The sequence below is a fragment of the Otolemur garnettii genome, unplaced genomic scaffold (assembly GCF_000181295.1).
Source record: "Otolemur garnettii isolate 467f Iridium unplaced genomic scaffold, OtoGar3 scaffold00042, whole genome shotgun sequence".
Taxonomy (NCBI): domain Eukaryota; kingdom Metazoa; phylum Chordata; class Mammalia; order Primates; family Galagidae; genus Otolemur; species Otolemur garnettii.
The window spans coordinates 2,217,101-2,241,582 of NW_003852437.1; the positions used below are offsets into that span (position 1 = coordinate 2,217,101).

Here is a 24,482-nt window from a genome sequence, read left to right on the forward strand (position 1 = left end):
CGTAATTTTAAACCTTTTGCTGTGATGACATTTTGTAAAGTACAGGAATGCAAAATAACTACAAAGTTTAACACATTGTCAGTGTCTGCAATAGTGCTTCTTTTTTTCTTTTTTTAAGATGAAACAATACACAGATTTTTTTTTCTTTTTAAAACTGTATTTCAAAATGCATATTCCAGCAATTACCTTGGAGATAGTTACTGGGACTGAGCAAGATTTTTTCTTTTTCTTTTTTTTTTCTTTTTTTAGAAAAGTGCAGCAACTGAAAACACCTGCATGTACAGTTGAAGGTATACACAAGCTAGAGCTCTATACCACGCATGCTGGCCCCGGAAGTGGACGATGTGAGGGAAACTTGATCTTGCTCTTTTTCATATTGTCTTTTGGTTATGCATTTACAATGAACTAATAATAAAACTAGAAGGCAAAATGTTTTTCTGGTTCTAGCTATCGTGTGGAGCAGAGGACACATCTAAACATCACAGTACTGTTTATTTACAAAAAAATTAAAAATTAAAACATGATTTACCCTCTTGGCATTACTTTCATTGATATGTTGAGTCCGCTTTTCAACTCCATACATTGTCTTCAGTTGAGGTTTAGACAACACAAAACAAATAGCAAAAGAATATTAAAAAAAAAAAAACAAAAAACTACCAAATGAATAGGATTCCATGACCATTAACCTATACCAATTTTAAATGCCTGAGTCAAACAATCTATAATAAATTAATACTAATTTATTTACACCTCATACACTATAAAATTTTAATTTAAACTATGAGCCTCATTGTAAAATACTGGCAAAACTGACATTCATGATTTTTCTAACGTTAAGAATAAAATAAAGAGAGCACTTAACAAGTAGCCCCAGACTACTGTACTCAATTTGTAAATAATGAATCGTGCCTAATAATTGAAGGGTGTGTTAGTAACTGAAGAAAGCAAAGTTATAACCCTGGCAACTGGAAAGTCATTAAAATCATTGAATTCAGCTGAGAAAGGTAAGCTGAAGCATTTCCCTTTGTGTGTGTTTTGGTTGCAACATAATGCAAAATAACTAATAACTAACATGTTAACACTGTTAGTGTTCGCAATAGTGCTTCTTTTTTTCTGTCCACAGAACCTTTTTGAAAACTTCTGAGGCAGTAGTAAGATCATTACTATTCACAGGAAAAATAATCCCCATAGCACTTTACAAGAAATTGATCAGAGTGATGAAAAGTGCAATTAACAAAAGCTGTAAACAGTATCTTCACATTCATTTTCAAATGAAAAAAAAAAAAATCTGTGGGCATAAATTTCAATTCAATAGAACAAACACCCTAAGAGGGAAAAGAAAAAAAAGGACATTTAAGATATAAGAGTGTTGTGTTTTTCCAAAGTAAATACAGATTAAAAAGTCTAAGAATATTGATCAAGTATCAAACTGATAAGGAACAAATTCTATAAACTACAAAATAAAAACCTTCATTGACAAAAATACATAAACTCTGTTTTCATTTTTGGAAATTTATTTTTAAAAAAGGTAGAAGAAAATACCTGGAAAACTATTTTAAATATATATATATCTATATTTTAAAACAATAGTTAAGGTAGGCATCCAACAGCAAGCTGTAGCTATTGAGAAAGATCTTGCAATTATTATTGTGGGCATTTTCCCCAAAAATAATATTAATATTTGAAAATGCTCAATAGAGGGTTTTTTAAAACCATAGCAATGGTACCTTTCCTGTCATGTGTGAAGACTTTTTAAATGATGTATGATTTTTTTTTTAAATTAATTGTATCTCGATATGAGATACCAATATTTCTTATTATAAGCGTAAAACATAACTTTTTGTATGGATAATATACATACTTTTTAAGTACTTTGACTTAAACTTAACAAGTTCACCATTTTTAAAATTAAAGAGTACATTTATAAAAATTCCATTTTAAAACTAAAAGTATATTCTCTAGCAGTATGTATAAATATAACATGTTACTGTATGATCTTAAAACAAATCTGAAAGTGTTGCAATAATTAAGACCAAGAACACTGAAACATACAGCAAATTATTTTACTATTTTTTATATCTTTGAAAACTATATAAAAACCCATTGAAGGTTTTAAAACTGATCAGTTTGTTTAAGGTGCGGCTAGCAGCATATTCATGATTTTGGTATGTTTTATACACATGTATTACTTGATTTAAACTGATAAATGTGGATTAAATGATAATAAAAAGTTTTCATTACCTAAAAAAGTGCAGAAAAAATTCAAGTTTAAAGTTCAGTGCTCTTTATTTTGCAGAAAGAAATAAAGTCCCCAAAGTTAAAAAGTAAAATAAATCTTTGCCACAAAAAATTGACCTTTGGATATAGCTTTTCTAATGTCACATGAGAAATGCCTTAAGCAAAACATTTATGAAATATAGAACTCAGGGAAAAACTTTGAACTCCAGTGTCTACTACATATTCTTTCTTTTCTCAGCAATTTCCCCAGCACCCCTGTAACCTAAAAGTATGTAACACTTTCAGACTTGTTTAAAACACTCACATATCCACATAAATAACTTCAGAGGAACCTACAACTAAGTTCTAAGCCAAAGAAATGCTTCTTTCTTTACTTTTAAACTACTGCACTTAATTAAATTGTAATATACTTACACATAAGAACATAGACAAGTAGCAGCATTTTTCACATCCATAAAAAAAATCAAAGTAAGAAGTTAGTAATAGCTCAGTTGAGTCTATAACAATTTTTCTGGAAACACTTTGTACAATTGAAATGCAAACAAAAAGTGTTAAGACAATGCAAAACTGCAAATGGGTGTAATATACTGAATTGGTCAGAATGTAAGATTTCAAATAACTTTCTAAGCAAATACATATGGATTTCAGTTGGAAAAGTGAAATGAACTGGATATATGTACATATAGAAAAACTACTTCCTACTGACAAACTGCTAATCGATGAATACTTCAATGACTTTAAGGTCAGGGACAAATGCAACAAGCCCACGCTGACAGTATGGAGAGAACACACGGAAATCTTCCATTTTTCTATTATTTTCTATTTGAACTTTTTTTTTTTTTGGTTAATTTTCTTGAAATCATGGCTTGCTGGTGACTATTACTTTCTGCATTTAAAACTTAAAAATAAGAGATGTTGACTCTCAGATTACGATAAATTCCCTGGGTTAGTTATGACTGCAGACTGTCTGTTGTCTACAGACTGAACCTCTAAGGAGCTTATTTCCTCTACTCACACAGACTTTAAAAGCGTTTTAATCCTGACTGACTCCCTAGTTTGTTGTGCATAATTTGCAGATTAAGAATTAAATAACTCAAAATGGCAATGTAGGATTTTCTTATCAAATCCTAAAAATCCACTTCAGGTCAGTGTATCTAATTCTCCATTTGAAAATAATTACAAGTTTGGTTTTCATTTTGCATACAAGAGCAAAAATGACAGTAAAAAATGAAGTTAATATAGAAAATAACACAGCAAACTAAATAATTGCAGCTAATGTGACCTTCCACATAAAGAATCAATCAGTATATTAATTTACTTAATGCTTCTCATCTCCTTTTAAATCCATGACTATTGATTTTATTGATGACATTCATAAAACTGTACCTTTAAAAAAAAAAGGATGTAACACTTCCTGTGACATGTCATGGAACAATGGGTTTATTGGATAACAGGTAATACAAATTAAATAATTCGTAAACTGCTGAATGCTCAGTAGATAGCTGACATTAACTAAAAAAAAAGTATTGGACTTTATAAATTCAAAAACTTTTGAAAATAATTATATTTTTAAAATATTTCTTTTGGCTTCATCAATTATCTCTATCACATATATTTTAGTCCCTACTGAATGACATTTAAAGTGAACTTTGATGTAAACTTTTGTATCCAGTAGTGCACATTATAAAATGTAAACATAAAAGCTTCACTAATGACAAATAAAGAGGAAAAATGCATAACAGACTGCATGAAAAAGTCAGTATGTCCTACGTATGCCTTTCATGAGCAGATGGAAGAAAAAACCAACCACCACGTTTGCTATCCATTTGTGCTCTGATTATCTCTTAATGAAAAAGAAAATGATTAAAAAAATTTTTAATAGAAGACAATTATTAAATTTCATTGACATTAATTTTAATACTTTTGCTATTTTGTTGCTTTATCAACAATCAATAATTAATCTCCGACTGCCAGCATTATCAGATTGCTTCCTTCCAGATCTACAAAGCAGATTCCTTCCTGTCTGGAAGGCTGTTCTATGAACCAGTCATTCACTGTCCATTGCTGGACTCAATCTGCATTTATATTCCAATACAGAAAGAATTTAGTTATCAAAGTGTACGTATTTTCCTTTCTTTTTGGCTTTTTAAAACCTTGAAAGGATATGTACAGATTTATAGCATATTTCTACAGAAAATATTTTGTATGTCATCAGACTAGACTCTTATAGATAATTATTGGCAACAGATGCTTGTAATTTTCCATGCGATAGCATGTGCACTAAGATTGAATTGGCTCATCACCTGAGTGTATCGGAACAGTTAGCAAATAAAGGGCATTTTAAAAAGGGAGCTGAGCATTTTACTGAAATAAAGAAAGGGGTATTTTTTTTTTGGTTTTTTTTTTTTAGCAATTTTAATTAAATAATGCAAAGGTACATTTGGTTAAACATTTTATAAAAATTCAAGCAAAATTAAAAATTTAGCCAATTTTAACATTTCTACAAATTTAACCAGTACCTATTTTGGTCAAATCCACCTTCGGCTGAATTAATGAGAACAAAGACAAGGAACATTGAAGTATTCTCCTCACCACAATGGAGGTTTTTCTCACTTTCCACACTGCATAGCCACTACATGGAAACTTCCAGAATGATGAGCAATTCGGTCATGCTCTACACTTTTCTTTTCAATGAAAAGTGATGTATTGTCTTGTTTTGCTTTAGACAAAATATGAACTAAACACAAGTATATATTAACAAGAATCCAAGAGGAGACCATACACAAGTCAACTATGTGTATGTCTTTATTATTTAAAGCCCACCATTCAGCTTATCTGTCTAAAGATATGGTAACAAACAGTTTGATTCTTTTTCACTAATGATACTGATGACCAGTCCGGTTAAGAGAGGAAAAGTCTGAGACAGCTGTTTGTGATCCAGTCCAGTGACACAAACGTGACTACTTCAGCGTTAGGACTTCTCACGTTTTGCCTCTCCCAAAACAGGTCAACACTGAGCCAGATCTGACAGCACAACCTTCGGGCGTGTGAAAGTTTAACACAGGAATGATGCAGGATCAGTCCCTGCCACATCTCCTCTGCATCCGCCTTTGTTTCTTCGTCTGTCACTTGTGACCTGCGTCGTTCCCAGACTGTCGATTCGCAGCCGGCACACACCTCCTGCTCCAGTTTGAGTGTGTGAACACCCCTCAGTTAAAGCCACACGACTGAGGTAAAACAGTGCATGATTGTGCGAGGAAAGAACAGTATTCAGCGATGAACATCCCTTTAATGTTGACTTTCCTAAATAAATCAATATAATAAAAAAGGAAAACTTTTTTCCTTCTGGCTGAAGTTGAACTTACTGGATTGTGGTTGTCAGAACTGGTACCACTTCTTATCTTTGTATTTCAACATCATCTAAAGGGAAGAAACAGGAAAACCATGCCAGAACAGTTTTTATAAATTACAACTAGTTTCTAAATATTTTTCAAAAATTCTATTATTCTGAAACATTCTGTAGTGTTAATAGATTGCTTACTTCAAATCAACTTATTGAAGACACTAAGAACAGTTCCAGTTAGAGGAAAAAAAACCATAACCATTAAGAACTTCAAAATTTATAATCTTCACTAAGAGATTTCAAAAGACTTCAAGAGCTATTGAGACCTATTCTTACAATGGTTCCCTCTGGTGGCAAAACTTGGGAATTTGAAATTGTACAAAGGATATATGAAAATTCATGCATGTAAAAATATAATAAGCTATAAAAATACAGTAACTTTCACCCTTGCTTTTTCAGGGTTTCTTACGTAGATATCTGTTTGATAGACATACCTCATGAGCATGTTTAGAAAATGACTCTGCACTTGATAACATAGCTGCTGTTCTTTCTTCCAGGTCGCCGAGCTTCTGCCCTCTTTCATCTAGTGCCAGCCTGGCTCGTGCTAATTCACCGACGACTCCAGATGCTGCCCCTTTTACACCTTCAATACCACCAGGGCCAGGGATGTGCTGGGCAAGACTCCTTGAGGCCTTTCCTGAGGAGGATTCTCCAACTGGACAGATTAGATAAAGGAGAGCAACTCAAAAAATGAAAATTTTATTAATTTCATAGAATCCTACTACATGATAGCATTTAAATACAATGTTTTTAAACTGAATGACAATGTAATTGATATATATATTTCATTATAAAAAGAGAACTTTTAGCAAATATTCCACTCCATGAACACTAAATATCCCTCCATTTATTTGTCTTCTGACTTTTTTTTTTTTTTTTGCAGTTTTGGCTGGGGCCGGGCTTGAACCCACCACCCCTGGTACATGGGGCTGGCGTTGTACTCGAGCCACAGGCGCCACCCTACGTCTTCTAACTTTTTTTTTGACAAAGTTTTATAGTTTTCTATTTCCCCATGGAGGTCCTGAACATTTTCTGTTAATATTTATTTCTAGATACTTAATTTTTTACATACTATTAGTGGTAGAATTAACGTCACTCTCTCCCCCAAACACGGCCACTTTCTAACCCCTGGAATCTGTGAATGTTACCTTACACAGGAACATGGACTCTGCCAATGTGATTAAGTTAAGGCCTGAGGGATGAAGACCTTCCGGCATTATCGATGTGAGCCTGACCTAATCACATGGGTTATTAAAAGCTCTAAGTAGCTTTTCGTGGCTGTGGGCAGAGCGAGATACAGCTTCAGAAAAACAGAAGGATCCAACATTGTTGGCTTTGAGTACTGACAAAGAGACCACAAGCCAAGGAATGTGGCTGACATCGAGCAGCCAAAAATGATAAGGAAATGGACTGTGCTCTGGAGCCTCCAACAAGGAACAAAGCCCTGCCAACAACAGGAAGGCCTGTGTTGACTTCTAATCTATACAACTGTCAGATAATAAATTTGGGTTGCCTTAAGCCAGTAAGCTTGTGGTGGTAATTTGCTAAAGCAGCAAGAGAGAACTAATACAAATAGTAATTTTTGAAATTTCATTTTTGCTGTTAGTATGAGACAAATTGAATTTTACTTTTGTACATGAATTATATCCGTTAAGTTTGCCAAACCATTATTTCTAACAATTTAGTTACAGAGTCTTTTGGGTTTCCCAAATATGTCATAGTATTGATCATTTGCAAACGATTGCTTTGTTTGCCCTCTCCTGCTATTGTACCTTGTATTTTTTATTTCCTTTTCACACTCACCAGGGACTTCAAAACAACGTTGAATGCATGTGGTAACAGTGGCATTATGCCGCATTCTTGATATCAAAGAGTAATTTTGTGATATCTTTTAATGTTTCTACATTAAGTGGGATATTTGCTATAGGATTCTGGTAGCTAAAACACTGTATTATGTTTTTTAACTATAATTTATCAATTTACTTTCTAGGACTCTGTATCAGAAAGGGATATTAAATTTTAACTTTTTTTTTTGCATTTGTTTATATGGCTACATGATTTTTCTTCTTAATCTATTAATGTATTTCTTTTAATGATAAATCAACTCTGAATTCCTGATACAAACCAAACTTGGTCTTGGGATATTATTTTTATTACATAATGTTGGATTTGATATATTAATAATTTTATTTTGAATTTTGTATCTATATTTATAATTGATATTTGCCTTTAATTTTTCCTTACTTATACCATTTTTGGTTTTTGGTACCAAGGTTGTGTTAACCCCACAAAATGAGTTGCTGAATGTACTTTTTTCCTTCTATTTTCTAAAAGAGTTTGTATGGGAATTGAATTATGCTTTTCTTTAAATATTTGGGATAACTTTCTAGTGGTGAATCCTGCTTTGTACCAGGAGTTCATTTATGGAGAGGTTTAAAATTACAGCTCTGATATCTAATAGTTATACTATTCAGATTTTTTATTTCTCTTTTTATCCATTTTGGTGAGTTACTTTTTTTCTAGGTATTTGTTTATTTCATCAAAATTTTCAAAAATTTTACTGTAAAGTTATATGTTACTATCTTCTTCTTTTTTTTTAATAATAGCAGTAACTTTCGTGACACCTTTTCTCATCCCTAGTAGGGTGCTCCTGTGCCTTCCTTTTTTATATGCTTGGTTTCACCAGAGATTTATCAGTTTTATTAGACTTTAAAAGAAAGTCCATGGCGTTTGTTATGGAGTGAATGTTTGTACCCCTCATTCTTACGTTGAAATCTAATCCTCAGTTGATATTGGAGGTGGGGGTCTTTGGAAGTTAACTGGGTCCTGAGGACTGAGCCCATATAAAAAGGCCATGCTTGCTTCCCCCCATGAGAGAACACACACAGCAAGAAGACGATTGTCTGTAAACCAAAAATGGGGCCCAAACCAAAAACTCATCCCTGCTGGCACTCTGATCTCAGACTTCCGACATCTAGTACTGTGAAAAGTCAGTTTCTGTTATATAATCCTCCCAGTCTGCAGCATTTTGGTAATGCAGCCTGAACTAAAGCAGCTTTGCTAATAGTTTCTATTATGTATATATTTACTATTTTATAATACCTTAAACTTTTTTCTACTTTCTTTGGTTTATTTTGCTATATTTCTAATTTTCTGAGATGAATGTTCAATCACTTTCATGTTTTTTTTTCTAATACTGATTAAATATTTAGGGGTACAAATTTCACTCTTTTTTTTTTTTGAGACAGAGACTCAAGCTGTCCCCCTGGGTAGAGTGCCGTGGCATTACAGCTCACAGCAACCTCCAACTCCTGGGCTCAAGCGAGTCTCCTGCCTCCGCCTCCCAAGTAGCTGGGACCACAGGCGCCCGCCACAACGCCCGGCTATTTTTTGGTTGCAGTCATTGTTGTTTGGCGGGTCTGGGCTGGGGATTCGAACCCGCCACCTTAGGTGTACGTGGCTGGAGCCTTAGCCGGTTGAGCTATAGGCGCCGAGCCAATTTCACTCTTAAGTATTATTTTAGATTCATAGCAATGGTTATGAATTTTTGACACAAAGATTATTCAAATGTGTATTTCTTTGTATTCAAACATGGGGATTTAAAATTATCATTGTTATTGATCACAAGTATAACTGCACCATGATCATATCATACAGTCTTAATTGATTTTAAGTCTTTGACATTAATTGACATTTTTTAACGACATAGACATAAGTCAAACTTAAACTTTTTATAATATGGATTTCAAAAATACAGAAGAGTAAAAATAACTGTACAGTAAACACCTATACACTTATTTAATTTTGATAAGAGATCACATTTTCCTGCCACTTGAGTGCCTAGTTTTTGAAATATTTAAAATTCATTATAGATGTAACAATATTTTACTCCAAAATAGTTCAGGATGCATCTATAGTTTCCCTAGAAAAAAGACACATGCTGGGCGGCACCTGTGGCTTAAGGAGTAGGGCACCAGCCTGGCCCCCGGCCAGAACTGCAAAAAAAAAGAAAGAAAACACGTTTTGAATATTTTGTGTTTGAAAGTAGTTGTATTCTGTAACATTCCATATCCACTTGTGTTAGGTTTGAGCTCACTGAGGGTACTATTTGTGTCTTCTACACCCTTAACTGAATTTTTATCTACTTGTTTTATCAACTAATGGGGATATTTATAAATTCTCACTATTAGAAAATAGTTAATGTTTGGCTTTTTGTATTTTTGAACTCAAAATATTAGGTGCATTCAAATAATGCCTCAGTATCTAACTTTTCTGATAGTATTAATACAGTTGTGTCAGTTGAATTGGTTGTGTTCATGCTTTTCCATCTTTCAAAATTTCAACAGTTGTGTATCTTTATGTTTAAGTGTTTCCTGTAGTCATTGTAGCCTTTTTTGTTTTTAAATCCAGTCTAACAATCTTTGTCTTTTAACTGGAATTTTTATTCTGCTTGCATTTACTACCATTACTTATATTTAAATTCAAGCTACACCTTTAAGTACTTTTATTTAACCCACCTGTTTTGTGTTCTGCCTCTCCTTTTCTGCTTTCTTTTATATACCTGGTATTCAGGTATTAGGTTTTTCTAGGTTTTATTTTTTATTTTATTTATTTATTTATTGTTTTTAGAGACAGAATCTTATTATGTTGCCCTTGGTAGAGTGCTATGACATCACAGCTCACAGCAACCTCAAACTCTTGGGCTTAAGTGATTCTCTTGCCTCGGCCTCCCAAGTAGCTGGGACTACAGGCGCCCGCCACAACACCAGGATATTTTTTGGTTCTAGTTCTCATTGCTGTTTGGCAGGTCTGGACTGGGTCTGAACCCCTCAGAGTTCCAGTGCATGTGGGTGGTGACCTAGCTGCTGAGCTACAGGCACCAAGTCTTTTTCTAGGTTTTAGAGGTTATTCTAGAAATATGTGTTCTTATTAAGGCTAATGAATGCTTTTTATTTACAAGTTTCTTAAAAAATGCAAGAATCTCTCTTCATGTTGAAATATATTTATTCTTTTAACCTGCTCAATTTTATGCCATTTTAGGGGATATGATTTATTTGTGTGGGTATGTATGTCTACACATATCACAAGTCTTTGTTTTATACTTTATAAAGATTACATTGATGACATTCACCTATTTCTTTCTTTCCAAATCACTGTTTCCTGTATTTCTGACATTCCATCGAGGATTATATTCTTTCTATCTGAAGTTCACCCTTTAAGAATTCCCTTTACTGTGTTGGCAGGGCTTATTTATTCATTTGTCTAAAACGTCTGATTCTCAAAGAATTTCATTTTGTGTAAAGAACAGTAGAATAAATACCCTTTTGTCAATCTACAGATCTTCCTTCCATCTTCGGTGGTTGAGAAGTCTTGTATCAGACTATAGCTTCTTAAAAGATACCTATCATTTTTCTCAAGCCACCATAAAGATTTTTTCTTTGGGATACTATATTTTCATATAACACATCTAATTGAGAATTTTAAAAAAATTCTCGGAATTCATTAGACTTCATAACTTTGTCAATCAGTTATCGCATATAAATTCTGAAAGATTTTTAGACGTGTTTCTTTACATATTGATTTCTTCACATTTCTTCCTGATTCCTTTTTGAGAAGATCTAAACATATGTTCAGACACTGCAACTTCTTTTTTTACCTGTGTCTACTTTGTAGTTAAGCCCATCCATTGACTTTTTAATTTTAGTTCTAGAATTTCACTTTAGTTTTTTCATGACCACTGAATTGACTTTTATAGTTGTCAGTCGCCTGATTAAACGGTTAGGCCTGGTACTTATCCACCTGAACATGATATCAATGTTTTATAGTCTGTGCTTGAAACTTTTACTATTTGAAGTTCTTGTGATTCTGCTGCTACCTTTTCTGTCTTACTGATCATGATGTTGATTACTAGCACTCTTAGTCATCTATAATTGCACTCAAGAAACATTTTTTGTAGAAATAACTTCAGGAGTTGGAATGTGTTAGCTTCTTCAATAGAATACTTTTATAATTTGCTTCTACCCAGGAGCTGAGTATTCCAGAAATCTGGCAAAATATTAATAAACATTGAAGATTTTTCTGGGCCACTCAGATAACTTGCAGCTGGGCTCAACTCTGTATATGTGTTTAGTCTGGTTTATTTGACCCTTACTCTAAAGTGATAGCCCTAGGGGTCCTTGCAAAGTGGAGGACCTATTTCAGGGTCCCCATCCTTGGAGCCCGTTTTGCTTAGTCTAGATGTTATTCCAAATCTCCAGTCCCCAATGACTGGAAGAACAGTCTTCAGTTTTTTTAAAGTGAATTAAAACTATGTAAAAATTCATCAGGGTAAGTTATTAGAATGAAATTGCATCGCACTGCTACTTACTATTATTTAATATTATAGTTTTTCCAATTAAACATGAAACAAAATTTTAAAAATATTTCAGCAAAAAAGAAAAAAGAAACCATTTCAAGGAGCTAAAGAAACATCCATTTGGAAAAAAGGTCAAGCATTCAGCGATTTATTAGTTCAATCAATAGTTTCATTGATTTGTGTCAATTATGTGGAAAGTAGTAACTGAATCAGATTTTGCTATTTCAAATACTCCTCTAGTATCTAAATAATTACTAGAATAATTTTGGAGGTTTTCTAAGATAGATTAAATGTTTAAGTAAAGGCTTTTTCAAAGTTAAGTTTATCTATTAAAGGTAATGGCAAATCATAGTGCTGAAATAATAATGAACATCCCATTAATGAAAATAAAGAAAGTACTTTCCAAATTATTCATTTGAAGTTGTGAATATTACTTTTGAGCCACCCAAGGTTATTCTGATTTTGGTTCCCTGAGTTAAAGTATTTCCCTGATAAAAAATAATTTTATGTATTTTGTTAAAACATGAATATGTTAATTATTTACATATGTAAGAAGAATGTATATGGCTTGAATGTTTTTGTTTTACAGATATGTTACCCAAATTAAATAAACCAACTTACACAGTTCTTCTCTATCGAGAGATTGTGCACCACCTCCAAATAAGCCTTTAAAGAATCCCCTGTTTGGTGCTTCAGGTGTTTCTACAGGAGTGAAGAGCTCACCCAGCATCTCCTTTAAAATCAAAACAAATTGTCATTGTTAAAGTGTCAGGGAAACTAAAGTATAATTCACAAAAGATCACTGTAAACTCTTTAACTGAAGCCTGTAACATTACCTGTTGAGAGTCACAATTATTGAGCACATTTCAAATGATCAGATACAGAAGAACATCTACACTTATTCAAATAAGGAGTTTCTAAGACTAAATTCCCTGAGACCGACTGGCTACTTGCTCTTTTGCTAGGTTTTCTTGCCTTATAGGCAATGATGATACTTCTACTTTAAGGAGAGTCTATTTTTTAAGACAAAGTTTAATATAACTCTAATTATTAAGAATTTATTATTGGATTAATAACTTGGCCTTATGCTAGAAGAAAATTCTCTACTAGCAAGTTTAAAAATCTAGAGGATAATGATGATATATGGTTCTTGAATTATAAACTTTAGCTTATACTGATTACAAAATCAGTAAATTAGACATATTAACTTCTTTTTTCATAAACATATGCTAGGAAGAGAAGTATGCCGACCTACACCTGGAATTTCAGCAATCTGGCAGGAAGATGGGAAGCCTTCTATATTGACAAGATTTTTCTGAAATTACTGTCAACATTCTTTAGTGAAAGTCAGGAGAGAAGATTGCTGATGTGTTATTGATTTTGTTGACAATACGTTAAGAGGCAGGAAGAGTTTCTGAAGACAAGTATGGTAACAACATAATTTACAAGGCTGCTTTGGGAAGCTGTCAAAGTGAATTAAAATTCACTGCAGCTTTGGGGTTGCACTACTGCCCATTAAAGAGCAAGAGCCATCACGCAGAGTGAGAACACTACTGGTGCCAGGTTAGGAGCTCTGCCGTACTCTGGCATTACATCATTAGAGAGCAAGTGCGTGTTTTTCAGGCTTTCTTCCTTAGGGTTAAGAAAGTTGCTAAAGGATGTCCAAAGAGTTCTATCTTTAGACATATCCATATTAATTCCATCTCTCTAAGCAGGTTGCAAATGGAAGGAGATAATTATTAATACCAGACAACACAGTTTTATTTGTAACACTTGAAGCATTTACACTTTTATTGTCTTTTCTCTGATTTTCTATAGAGTAGAATAAACCTAGAATGAAAAACTTTCTAAATTTAATAAATCAAACTTGTTAAAACCCACCATAGAATATATGGATACCTTCTATTATATTGTTATTTATATTAGACTTTCTGACAAAGGTAATTTCAGGCATATTTCCAATATTTTTCAACTATAATTAAAACTGTATCTATTAAATTGATACATGAGTCATTATAAAAGTTTTGAGATACACAAAAATCAAGAAACGTTAGATCCGCGCAGATGGACACAAATGAAGCCGGGGAGGAACCACACGGATAAGCTGGATAAGCCGAGCAGCGGACACTTGCACAGGCGAGTCAGAAAGGACACTGCCGGCTGTGTTTCTCAGAAGTGAAACATGGGCCCCGACAGTCTCTCCCAAACCTTTCATAGTTACCTACATGTGACATAGTGACAACCACAATGGCAACACAGCTACTCCTGAGTATCTTTTATGCTAAATCAAAAGAATAACGTGACATACAGAGATAGTTTAAAGATATGTTATTCAAAAAATTTACTTCATCTTAGAATCATGGTTTATCTTTCTTAATTTATTTGGTATTTAATGAGCTTACAATTTTACAAAGGTACAATAAGAAATATAAAAACCGAGAATTTATAAAGTTACTATATTTTGGGTAGTAGAATGAGTATAAACTTTGAAACACGATGAACCTGGGTTTGCTTCTCACTTCTGCTTTTTATTAGCAGAAAAATCTTTATAATTCTTGAAATAAGGTAGAGTTAGCCATTTGACTTTAGTTAGCCACTCAGAGCTATTTTGGCTATTTTAGTTACCTTTTATTTAAAAATTTAGAATAAACTTGTCCATTTCTACAAAAAAAATTTCCACTGGATTCTGACTTAAATTGCTTTGGGTCTACAGATTAACTTTGGAAGAATCAATATCTTATTATATTCAATATTCTGACCCATGAACAAGGTATGTATCTTTTTTTTTCTTTTTCTTTTGCTGTTTTTGGCCAGGCTGGTACCCTACTCCTTGAGCCACTGGCGCCACCCAAGGTACATATTTTAATTTACTTAAGTCTTGTAAATATTTTCTATTCAGTGTAGACAGAGGTCTTTCACATTTCTGTTAGCTTTATCTACAAATAATTCATACTTCTGCTGCCACTGTAAATCCCATATTTTTAAATATCAATTTTCAAATGTTCACTGATTAATAGTATATGAAACAAAATTATTTTGGTATAGTGATCTCATATCCCATATCCTTGCCAAACCAAACTCACTTATTATTTCTAGTAGCTTTTTGGGTAGATTTCATTAGATTTCCTATACAATTTATCATGTCATCTGTGAATAAAGACAGTTTTACTTTTCTTTTTCCAACTGGGACTTCTTTTTTTTTTTTCTTGCCTAAATACTCTGGGTAGAAGTTTTACAACACTGAATATAAGTGGCAAGAGTGAACTTTCCTTTCTAGTTCCTGACTTTAAGGAGAAAGGATTCTGTATTTTATCACAAAGTATTATGTTACATTCTTTAAGTTCCCTTTTATTCCTTGTTGAGACATTTATCACAAATATATGTTAGATTTCGCCTGCTTTTTCCTTTTCTTTTTTTTAGTTTTTCAGTATGATGAATTATACTGATCAATTTTTAAGTGTTAAGTCAACTTTGTTTTTCTGGAATAAATCTCACTTGGTCATAATATATTATTCTTTTGATATAATACTGAAAGCAATTTGCTAAACTTTTGTTTAGAATTTTTGCATTTAAATTTGTCAGGGATGTCGTTCTATATGTAGTTTTGTTTTCTTTGCTCTTTGGCTGGGCTGGAATGCACTGGCATCATCACGCATCACTGCAACCTCAAACTCCTGGGCTCAAGGGATCCTCCTGCCTCAGTCTCCTGAGTAGCTGGTATTACAGGTGCATACCACCATGCCTAGCTAATTTTTAAATTTTTGTAGAAATAGAGGTTTTGTTCTGTTGCTCAGGCTGGTCTTTAACTCCTGGACTTGATCGATCTGCCAGGCTTGGCCTCCTAAAGTTCTGGGATTACAGGCAAGAGGCAGCATGACAGCCAATATTTTTTTTCCCCCAAATAATGACTTTGTCTAATTTTGGTAGCAGGTTAATGTTTGCTTCATAGAATAAGTTGACAAACATTCCCTTGTTACAATTTTTGGAAAAATTTATGTAGAACTGGTATTATTTGTCCCTGAAATGTTAGTAAAGTTCAAAAGAGAAGCCATCTAGGTGTGGAATATTCTTAATCCAAGGTTTCTAATCTCATTTTTTTTAAAACAGATATAGGACTATTTAGGTATTTTTTAAAGTGAGCTTCAATAACTTGTGACTTTCAAGAAATTTGTTCATTTTACCTAAATTTTAAAATTTATTGGCATAAAGTTATTGTAATATTCCCATAACATCCATTCTGGATCTACAGAATATATAATAAGGACATTTCATTCATTCTTGATATTGGTAATGTGTAACTTCTCTCTTCATAATCAGTATGGGTTGAGATCAGTTTTATTAATCTTCTCAAATAACTAGCTTTTGATTTCAGTGATGTTTTTCTATTGTTTCCTGTTTCACTGATTTCTACTGGGAAAAATAATATGGGCCAAAAGGCAAACTTTAAGGTTTATCCTTCCCATAAAAAGCAAAATTTTAATTCAGAAACTGAGGAGTCTTTAAAAAAATGATTTTCACTTAAATGAAGATGGTAATTTGTATCTGAAATATGAGCTGTGCACATGTTTTACCCTCTAGGTTTATGATATCACTTAAGACTTAGTTTATAGAATAGTACAGCTTACTGAAATAACAACAACATCTGGCATTTATTAAGCTCATTGCCAGGCACTGTGCTAAGTACTTTATATGTATTGTCTGTGCCCTCTGAGTTAGATATTACTTTTGTCCTAATTTTAAAGATGATGTTCAGAGACATTAAGTAACTATTTAAGGTCACATAATTGTCTAGAAAGGCTGGACTTGAATTCAGTCTCCCTCACTCCAAAGTCCATGTTCCAAAAATAATAGGCCTAAGTAAAATAGAGTTAGTTAATAGCAAATTTTTCATTATACAGTGCCTTTAGATAGGAGTTTCTTCTAAATATCAAATGTCAATCAATATTTTAGCTCAGTATTTTAAGAGCACTTTTATTTTGAAATATTAAGCTAAATTGATTATCTCTAAATAATCACATAAGGCAGTCAAGTACTAAAAAACAATAGTTCTGTATTTAAAAAATTTGTTTATAGCCTCTCAAAAATAGATCAACACTTGGAGAAAAAAAATGACCAAATATTTTTTCTTACATGTGTAAATTTCATTGTAAATGTACTAAATATGAGATGGGATCACATAATTTGCCCGAAAATAGATACAATTATTTTCACATTAACATACTTGTGTGTGTAGAAGACATTCATTCTATGTGGAGAGTACAAAATGTTTGTAACATCTCATCTCTCTTTGCTGTCATTGGAAAGACAAATATTGAGCAATACGATGAAGCTGATCTTAAAACAAAACTCTGTGGAAGGCATTTTAATTGTGGGACTCTCCAAGCATGTGCTCTGAAAGTCTAATTACAAGGTTTTAGATTTTCCACGTGGGCTCATTTGTCTACCTCCGTGAGAATAAGGATGGAGAGCCTAAGGGCCCTGAGAGAGTAGTTCACCTCCGAGGAAATTACTGCACTCTTTTTGATATTTACCTGAAGATTTTCACAGGTTTCTTGACTGTAAGTCAGTCTTTGGATTTCTGTAGGTGAAACCAGATATAACGCTTGTCCGTTGTTGGTGAAGCAGAACGTTCTGGCTATCCTCATGTTGGTAAGGGGCAGGTAGTACACATCCAATAGAGGCCTTAAACTCGGCAAACTTAGGGAAAAAATGGAAAATTTATGAATAAAACCGGTTTTAGTCGAGCTAAAAAAGGCAGAGACTGTATAAATCTTATGATTTTGTTTATATGCTTGAGTGGGAGATAAATAATGTATTTCTCATATACTTGTTCACTATTAACTGAATGAAAATAAATTCTCAGTGGATAAGACTATAAACAAAAAAGGTATTTCTTTCAATATAGTTCTGCAACAGAATTCAAGAGAGAAGAAATGCTGTATCTGTGTATAAAAAAAAAATCCCTTACCTGAAAGCCATAATGTGCCCATTGGCACAGAAACAGGCAAGGCAGATGCTGTTGTTCAGGGCTACAATATCTCCACGCAGCACAAACGAGGTGTCTGTAATGTTCTGCTTGTAAGCACAGTTCTGGGTTGGCAGTGAGATTACTTTTGCTTGCTTTTCAGAACAAATCACTGCATACTGGTTTTCACTAATTTCCTGAGAAGAGGAGGGGGATACTGAGACAGGTCGCCGTTTTTTCAATTTTTCCTTTTCATCTTTTTCTTCAGGAACATTGTGTTCCCTCCAGGGTTCATATGCAGGTGGTATTAAGCAGCCCGTGGTATCCAGAAATGCCATTCTCAAGATTGCACCTTTTAACCTCAATATAGTACCTAAAAACAGAAGTATAGTAAATAACTTTTTTAATCCCCAGAGTAAATATGTTTATCCCAACTGTGACATATATAACAGACACTCAAAAATACATTGAATGCATAATCAACTGACATTGTACACCAGCTCATTAATAGGATTCAAACTCAGGGCATGATATTTCTGAGCCTGGAAAAAGAAATCATCATTACACAACCCTACGAATTAATGCCACTAACTGATCACTCACAATTTAAATAATTGGGAGAATTCTGCAAACATATATCTGACCCTTAGATGAATAAACAACCTACATGCTGGGGGATCTGGAACTGTCTCCTCTCATCCTCAGCAAGGACACTACCAACAAGTCTGAGAGCAGGTGGATGGCATCTGTGGCAAGCAGCCAGTACAGTGCTCCCGGCCCCAAGTGGCTGCAGAGCCTTGAAATGTGCCCTGTCCAAGGAAGGTGGACAACGGCAGTGTATATTAAGAGGGTTTGCACACACACCACTTGAAGTTTAATACTCCCCAAATTAAATGTACACTATGCTAATAACTTAAACATAATAACCACATGCTATAATGATAATATTCTGGATACAATGTGGTAAGTACAATGTTATTGAAATTAATTTCACCTATTTTTTACTTCTTTTAATGTGGCTCCATGATAATTTAAATATGTGACTTGTATTCCATTTCTAATACTATTGATGCAAGGGGCCAATGAGAAAAAAAGTCAGCGTGTTTCTAATCATTACTTCTAAAATCATAACTTCCTTTTAAATTATTTACCAGTAAATGTCAGATATATTCAAGGTTTTATTTTGGTAAGTTTATAGTCTTAATTTATGGATTACATTTCTTTCTTTTTTTTTTTGAGACAGAGCCTCAGTCTATCCCCCTGGGTAGAGTGCTGTGGCATCACAGCTCACAGCAACCTCCAACTCCTGGGCTCAAGCGAGTCTCCTGCCTCAGCCTCCCAAGTAGCTGGGACCACAGGCACCCGCCACAATGCCTGGCTATTTTTTGGTTGCAGCCATCATTGTTGTTTTGACGGCCTGGGCTGGATTCGAACCCGCCACCTTCGGTGTATGTGGCTGGCGCCTTAGCTACTTGAGCCACAGGCGCTGAGCCATGGATTACATTTCTTGACCTGCTTTAATTAATGGTACCCTGTTTCTCCCACATGCTCGGGAATGTACAAATAGGCTTTATGCTCATTTCTAAGTAAACTAAGTGATAAAATTACTACAGTGAAAGGGCGGGTAGAGAATTGGTGTAGCATTCCACGTCTTATTTTAAAGATTTTTCATATTTTATTATTTAAATTCACATAATGTTTTATAGCTTACATTTTCCCATAAATTATTATCCTTTATTTCTAAGAAGAGTTCCTGATGTTTTCTCAAAAATTTTCTAAGAAGACAAATATTTTCTTTTTTCTCCTCATTTTTATGGTTTGTCTATTGTAGGGTTGCCAGATAAAATGAAGAATGTGTAGCTGAATTCAAATTTCAGATGAGCAATAAATAGTTCTTACTATAGGTACGCCCCAAACACCACATGCTTTTCCCAGCATAAATGAGACACATTTATGTTACTTTCATTTAAAAAGTGCCTTTTATTCGGCAAGCAGATAATTGACTACTTTAAGCAGTTTGGTAGGAAAATAAAAAACAAATGGTAGTTACAATCTCATAGTTTTAATCACTACCTCAAAAAATGTTCTAAAGCTAACTTTTCTTTCATGATTGCTTTATTTTTTATTCTAGTCCACTTAAAGAGTCTTTCTGCCTTTAAAGTTTTGATAAGGTTAGCTGATTAATCCATGCTAATTTGAGAACTGTTCATAGCACTTATATAGTTCTAGTCTGTGGATTTTTAAAAATTGGCTCAAAATAACATTTAAATATATGCTTATCCTGTAGCTGACTGGATTATAGTATGTTTCCCAGTAGAATAGTGGGAATTGTCTTAAAATAGAAAACAACAGTGAAAAAAGTAGACCATTTTAAATTCTTAAGCACAGAAGCTCATTTGCTTGAAAATACCTCTTTTCTCATAGTTCCAATGCAGATAATTGTGATGTCACTGACATATTTTTAAATAACCATTGTATTAAAAATAGCCTCAAATATCTTACTGTTAAGAAGAAATGGAAATTATCTTTGTATCAAAGAATTATAGCTGATTTGATTTTATTGTAAGCTAGATAGTATATAAAAATACTGTAATTAATAGTAAGTAATCTATATTTAACCCCTCTCCATCATATTTATTTATAAATGTTTTCCTTATACAAACTGGCATTTTCTAGTTGTAGAAAATCTAGAAACTGGAATTCAGAAAAAAGAAAGGAAAAATCACCCCAAATCTTACCAACCAACGATAATTCCTGTTGACATTTTGATTTTCATCTTTCTAGTTTTTTCATTTCTCTACACATATTTGATGGTTACTGAGAAGTGAGGTTTGTAAGAATATCGTCAGTAAGCAACATGGTTTTATTTAACAACCGAGCGTGTAGTATATACTCAAGTTGTTACTGAGCTGAATTAATAAATCAAACCGTCTACTTCATGTGAAGATAGGCCAGAAATAAACTTAAAATGATAATTACATTTTAATTATAAATTCAAAGAGTTGTAAAAATCCACCCTGCAAACCAGAGATACATTAATGAGCAAAATCATGATTGCTTCTATCTCGATGAGCACAAATGATTAGTAACCAAAACCAGAATTCAGTTAATTCCAGACCTGACACGACAACATTTGACAAAATCCAATCTCATTTCTTTAACATATGAAACTATAAATTTAAAAATGTTTGCTATTATCATCTGATCCTAATACTTCAAAGAAGAAAAATTAATCTCAGATTTCACACTTACAGATGAGAAAAAATCCAATGTAGAACATTTAAAAATATATATTTCTGTTTTTCTTCCAAATATGTACCATCCTTTTGCTTGTGGAATATAATATTTTAAGGTATCAGAAATGAACTATTATAATAATAATTTTTTTCACTTTTTAAGTAGTAATTATTTTACACAAGACCTCATAGTTTTAAAAAATGTAACATCTGAATGGCTATATAAACAATATTCTGAAATCTTATGTATTCCTTCATTTAAAGCATAAGTCTGTCACTATCCCCACATACTTTACGTTTTAGAATTCTAAGATCGATTGAAAAGCAAAAAGCAAAGGCTTCTATGAAATCAGAGTTTCATAAATTATACTGTAATGTAAGTGTAGCACCAGGGCAGAACATACGTACCACTTGGAGACACAATAACTGGCTGGAGAAGTCTTTGTTCTCCTGCTGGGGGAAGGTTCAGTGCGATGACAAGCACTGTTCCTAGAGTCGTTCCAACCCACAGACAAGGGGAAGGGGACAAGTCCGCCTTTCGAGTAAAAGTCTCACAGAAATGAAGAGCAGAGATGGCTTCTCGTGATTCTTTGTCAATGCTGGTTACACTGGAACTTCGTGATCGGCTGAAGGAATTATCCTTTACATCTGAAAAGGTTTACAATGTTGCAAGATTGCTCAAATTATGAAATATCATTTTGGGGGTATAAATTTGGTCTAATAGTCTGCAAAAGCACAAAATCTATAGCATATTTAATTTTAAATTTCTTTTAGTTGATCCTTAACCAACAGTGGTTTGAACTGCATGGGTCCACGTGTGTGTGGATTCTCGTCTGCCTCTGCCACCTGAGACAGCAAGACCAACCGACCGACCCTCCTTCGTCTTCTCAGCCAACTCAACGTGAAGATGACAAGGAGGACCGTTGTGATGATCCACTTCCACTTAACAAATAGTAAACACTGGGTTTTCTTCCTTGTAATTTTCTTAATAACATTTTCTTTTCTCTAAGGATACAGTGTATAATACATATGTCATACAAAGTATGTGTTAACAGACTGTTACCCTATCTGTGAGGCTTCCAGTCAACACCAGGTTGTTATGAATTAGGTTTTGGTAGATTCAAAGTTCTATGTGGATTTTAGGAGGGTAAACATCCTCAATCCCCCCACTGTCAACAGTCAACTGTAATTGAAAAGAGCAACTATTTATTTTTATGCTAATACATCTTCCCTTTTCCTCAGAAACAAAATGCAAATGCTCAAATCCACAGTCCTCAGAACTGAGTTAGGTGTATCCCAATTAATTTTTGAATGTGTGACCCTTAGCATTCAGGCAGCTTTTTAAATTTTAGCCCTTATCACCTTCTTTCTTAAGGCGCTCTTCTTTCCTTTGGTAATACAATTACTAATTAGGTAGAGCTAGACAAGCGTGGACCTTTTCAATTTCCCACATTTAAGCAATACATTTTAGAAGTACTCTCATTCTACCCTCAAATTTACTATATGATGGATTGTTTATTTTTTTAGGTTCCATTTTTCTTAAATGCCAATTTTACTATAATCAACATTCAATACAAGGTATTTTCATCAAAATGGATAACTGCTCTCTGGCTCATCCTTGTCACCAGATGTATTCCCTTTCTCCAGCTTTGTCAGTAATGACAGAGATATTTGAGAATTATACTCATAAACCTTCTCTCACCTTCAACTACCCTCTTTGTGGCCAGTCTTTTTTTTTTCTCTGAAATGCTTATTGAACTTATTTTTCCTGTTATTATGTATCTCACTATGCAAAATCACAACATGTCCATTCCCCAAACCACTGAATTTCTCTAATGGCACCATGTATGACCCCCTTGATCTTGTAGGGGACAATATTTAGGATGAGCCACCGTTTTGAATCTGCCCTTTTGGTTTGCTGACACTCGACGCAACGCCAACCCCCTGGTATTTTTCTATAATGTTTTGTTTCCTTCTCAGAGTTGCCAATCTACTTCCATTATCCTAACTTCAGGCTCTTACCATCATTTAACTTGGATGATTCCCCACTTTTAGTCTCTCACTGTAAATTTTATAAGGTATGGTTTTAATTCTGTCACTTGGATTAAAAAAAAACCCACACTGGCTCCTCTTTATTTATTTCATCATGCTCATAATCTTACTCAAGTTTTAAAGACTTCACAAAATATATTTAACCTGGCTCTAACTTCCAGTGTTGCCCTGCTTCATTTCATTGTGGGAAATAAAGGGAGACATTCGATTGTTTCCAAATATAATCTGCTTATCTACCTTTAGGCTTTTTCTTGTGATTTTCTGATCAGTGCCCCTTCATCAGCCTGCTCTCTGTCTGTCAGGATTCATTTTCTGTCTCAAGTATTGTCATCTTCCTAAAGTTTCTGCTTATTCCTACAACCATACATAGTTCTCCTCCCATTTGAATCACTAAAGCTTTGTGTAAGTATATGATAGAACTCATACTATATTTGTCTATAGTCATTTCTAACTTGTTTCATAGCCCGCTTGTAATGACTGCAAGCATCTGGGATGCAAGGATATTGTCATTTTGATACCCTGCAAAAATTCAGCACAGTTGTAATAAAAACTTGTTAAAGATCTATAGTTAAGAATATCTACCAATCTGTTTCTGCTACATCATTAGAATACATTAAAATTCCTAACAGCTTCTACTGTGACAGCTAATAAATGACTATTCAATGCTACTGTGAAAGAAATGACTCTTCATGTCATTAAAAACATTGAAAAACATCTTAAAGTTTCCTAAGTGGTATTTATTAAATAGAAATGTATAACTAAATCCTTATTATACCTCCAAAAGCTTTTTATAATCAAATTTAGATTTACAGATTAAATATATTCCTCCCAAATAACTAAAACATCAGACAATTAAGTTCATGAACGGATCCTAGAAAAAGTGCACCATACTTCATTGGTGAATATCGTGACAGTCACCAGATACCCAAGGGAAGTGCTCAGAAGGTGTGACTAGTGTGATATTCAGCAGTGAGGTATGTAGGGTTTTTTCTAGGATGAATTTGCAAACTTGTCAGACCGTTCGGTAACAGCTCTGATGGCCTTTCCAAAAAAGAGTTCCAAAATTGATTGGAAGAGGTGACTAGGCACTGGTGTTGGTGCATAGGTTCCCAAGGGCAACACTCGCGAGTTGGCTGTAGTGATATTCAGCAATGAGGTATGTAGCGGTTTTTCTAGAATGAGTTCACAAATCTAATTGATGCAACATAATTTTGATTATAGCTAATCTCTGAA

General features: G+C 33.7%; 1 protein-coding gene across 3 annotated transcripts in view; it reads right to left on the reverse strand.

Moving 5' to 3' along the window:
- Positions 1 to 4,646: 4,646 nt before the first annotated feature.
- The window catches only part of STXBP5 (syntaxin binding protein 5), a 136,822-nt gene continuing 116,986 nt past the window's right edge, over positions 4,647 to 24,482 (reverse strand). For all 3 annotated transcript variants that reach the window (XM_023513520.1, XM_003790263.3, XM_023513519.1), the window contains 6 exons: positions 21,606 to 21,845; positions 17,965 to 18,334; positions 17,528 to 17,693; positions 12,618 to 12,729; positions 6,076 to 6,296; positions 4,647 to 5,658 (listed from right to left, as the gene is read on the reverse strand). In XM_023513520.1, the coding sequence (XP_023369288.1) occupies positions 5,617 to 5,658; positions 6,076 to 6,296; positions 12,618 to 12,729; positions 17,528 to 17,693; positions 17,965 to 18,334; positions 21,606 to 21,845 (1,151 nt within the window). In that variant the 3' untranslated portion in view covers positions 4,647 to 5,616. The remainder of the gene's footprint in view (positions 5,659 to 6,075; positions 6,297 to 12,617; positions 12,730 to 17,527; positions 17,694 to 17,964; positions 18,335 to 21,605; positions 21,846 to 24,482) is intronic.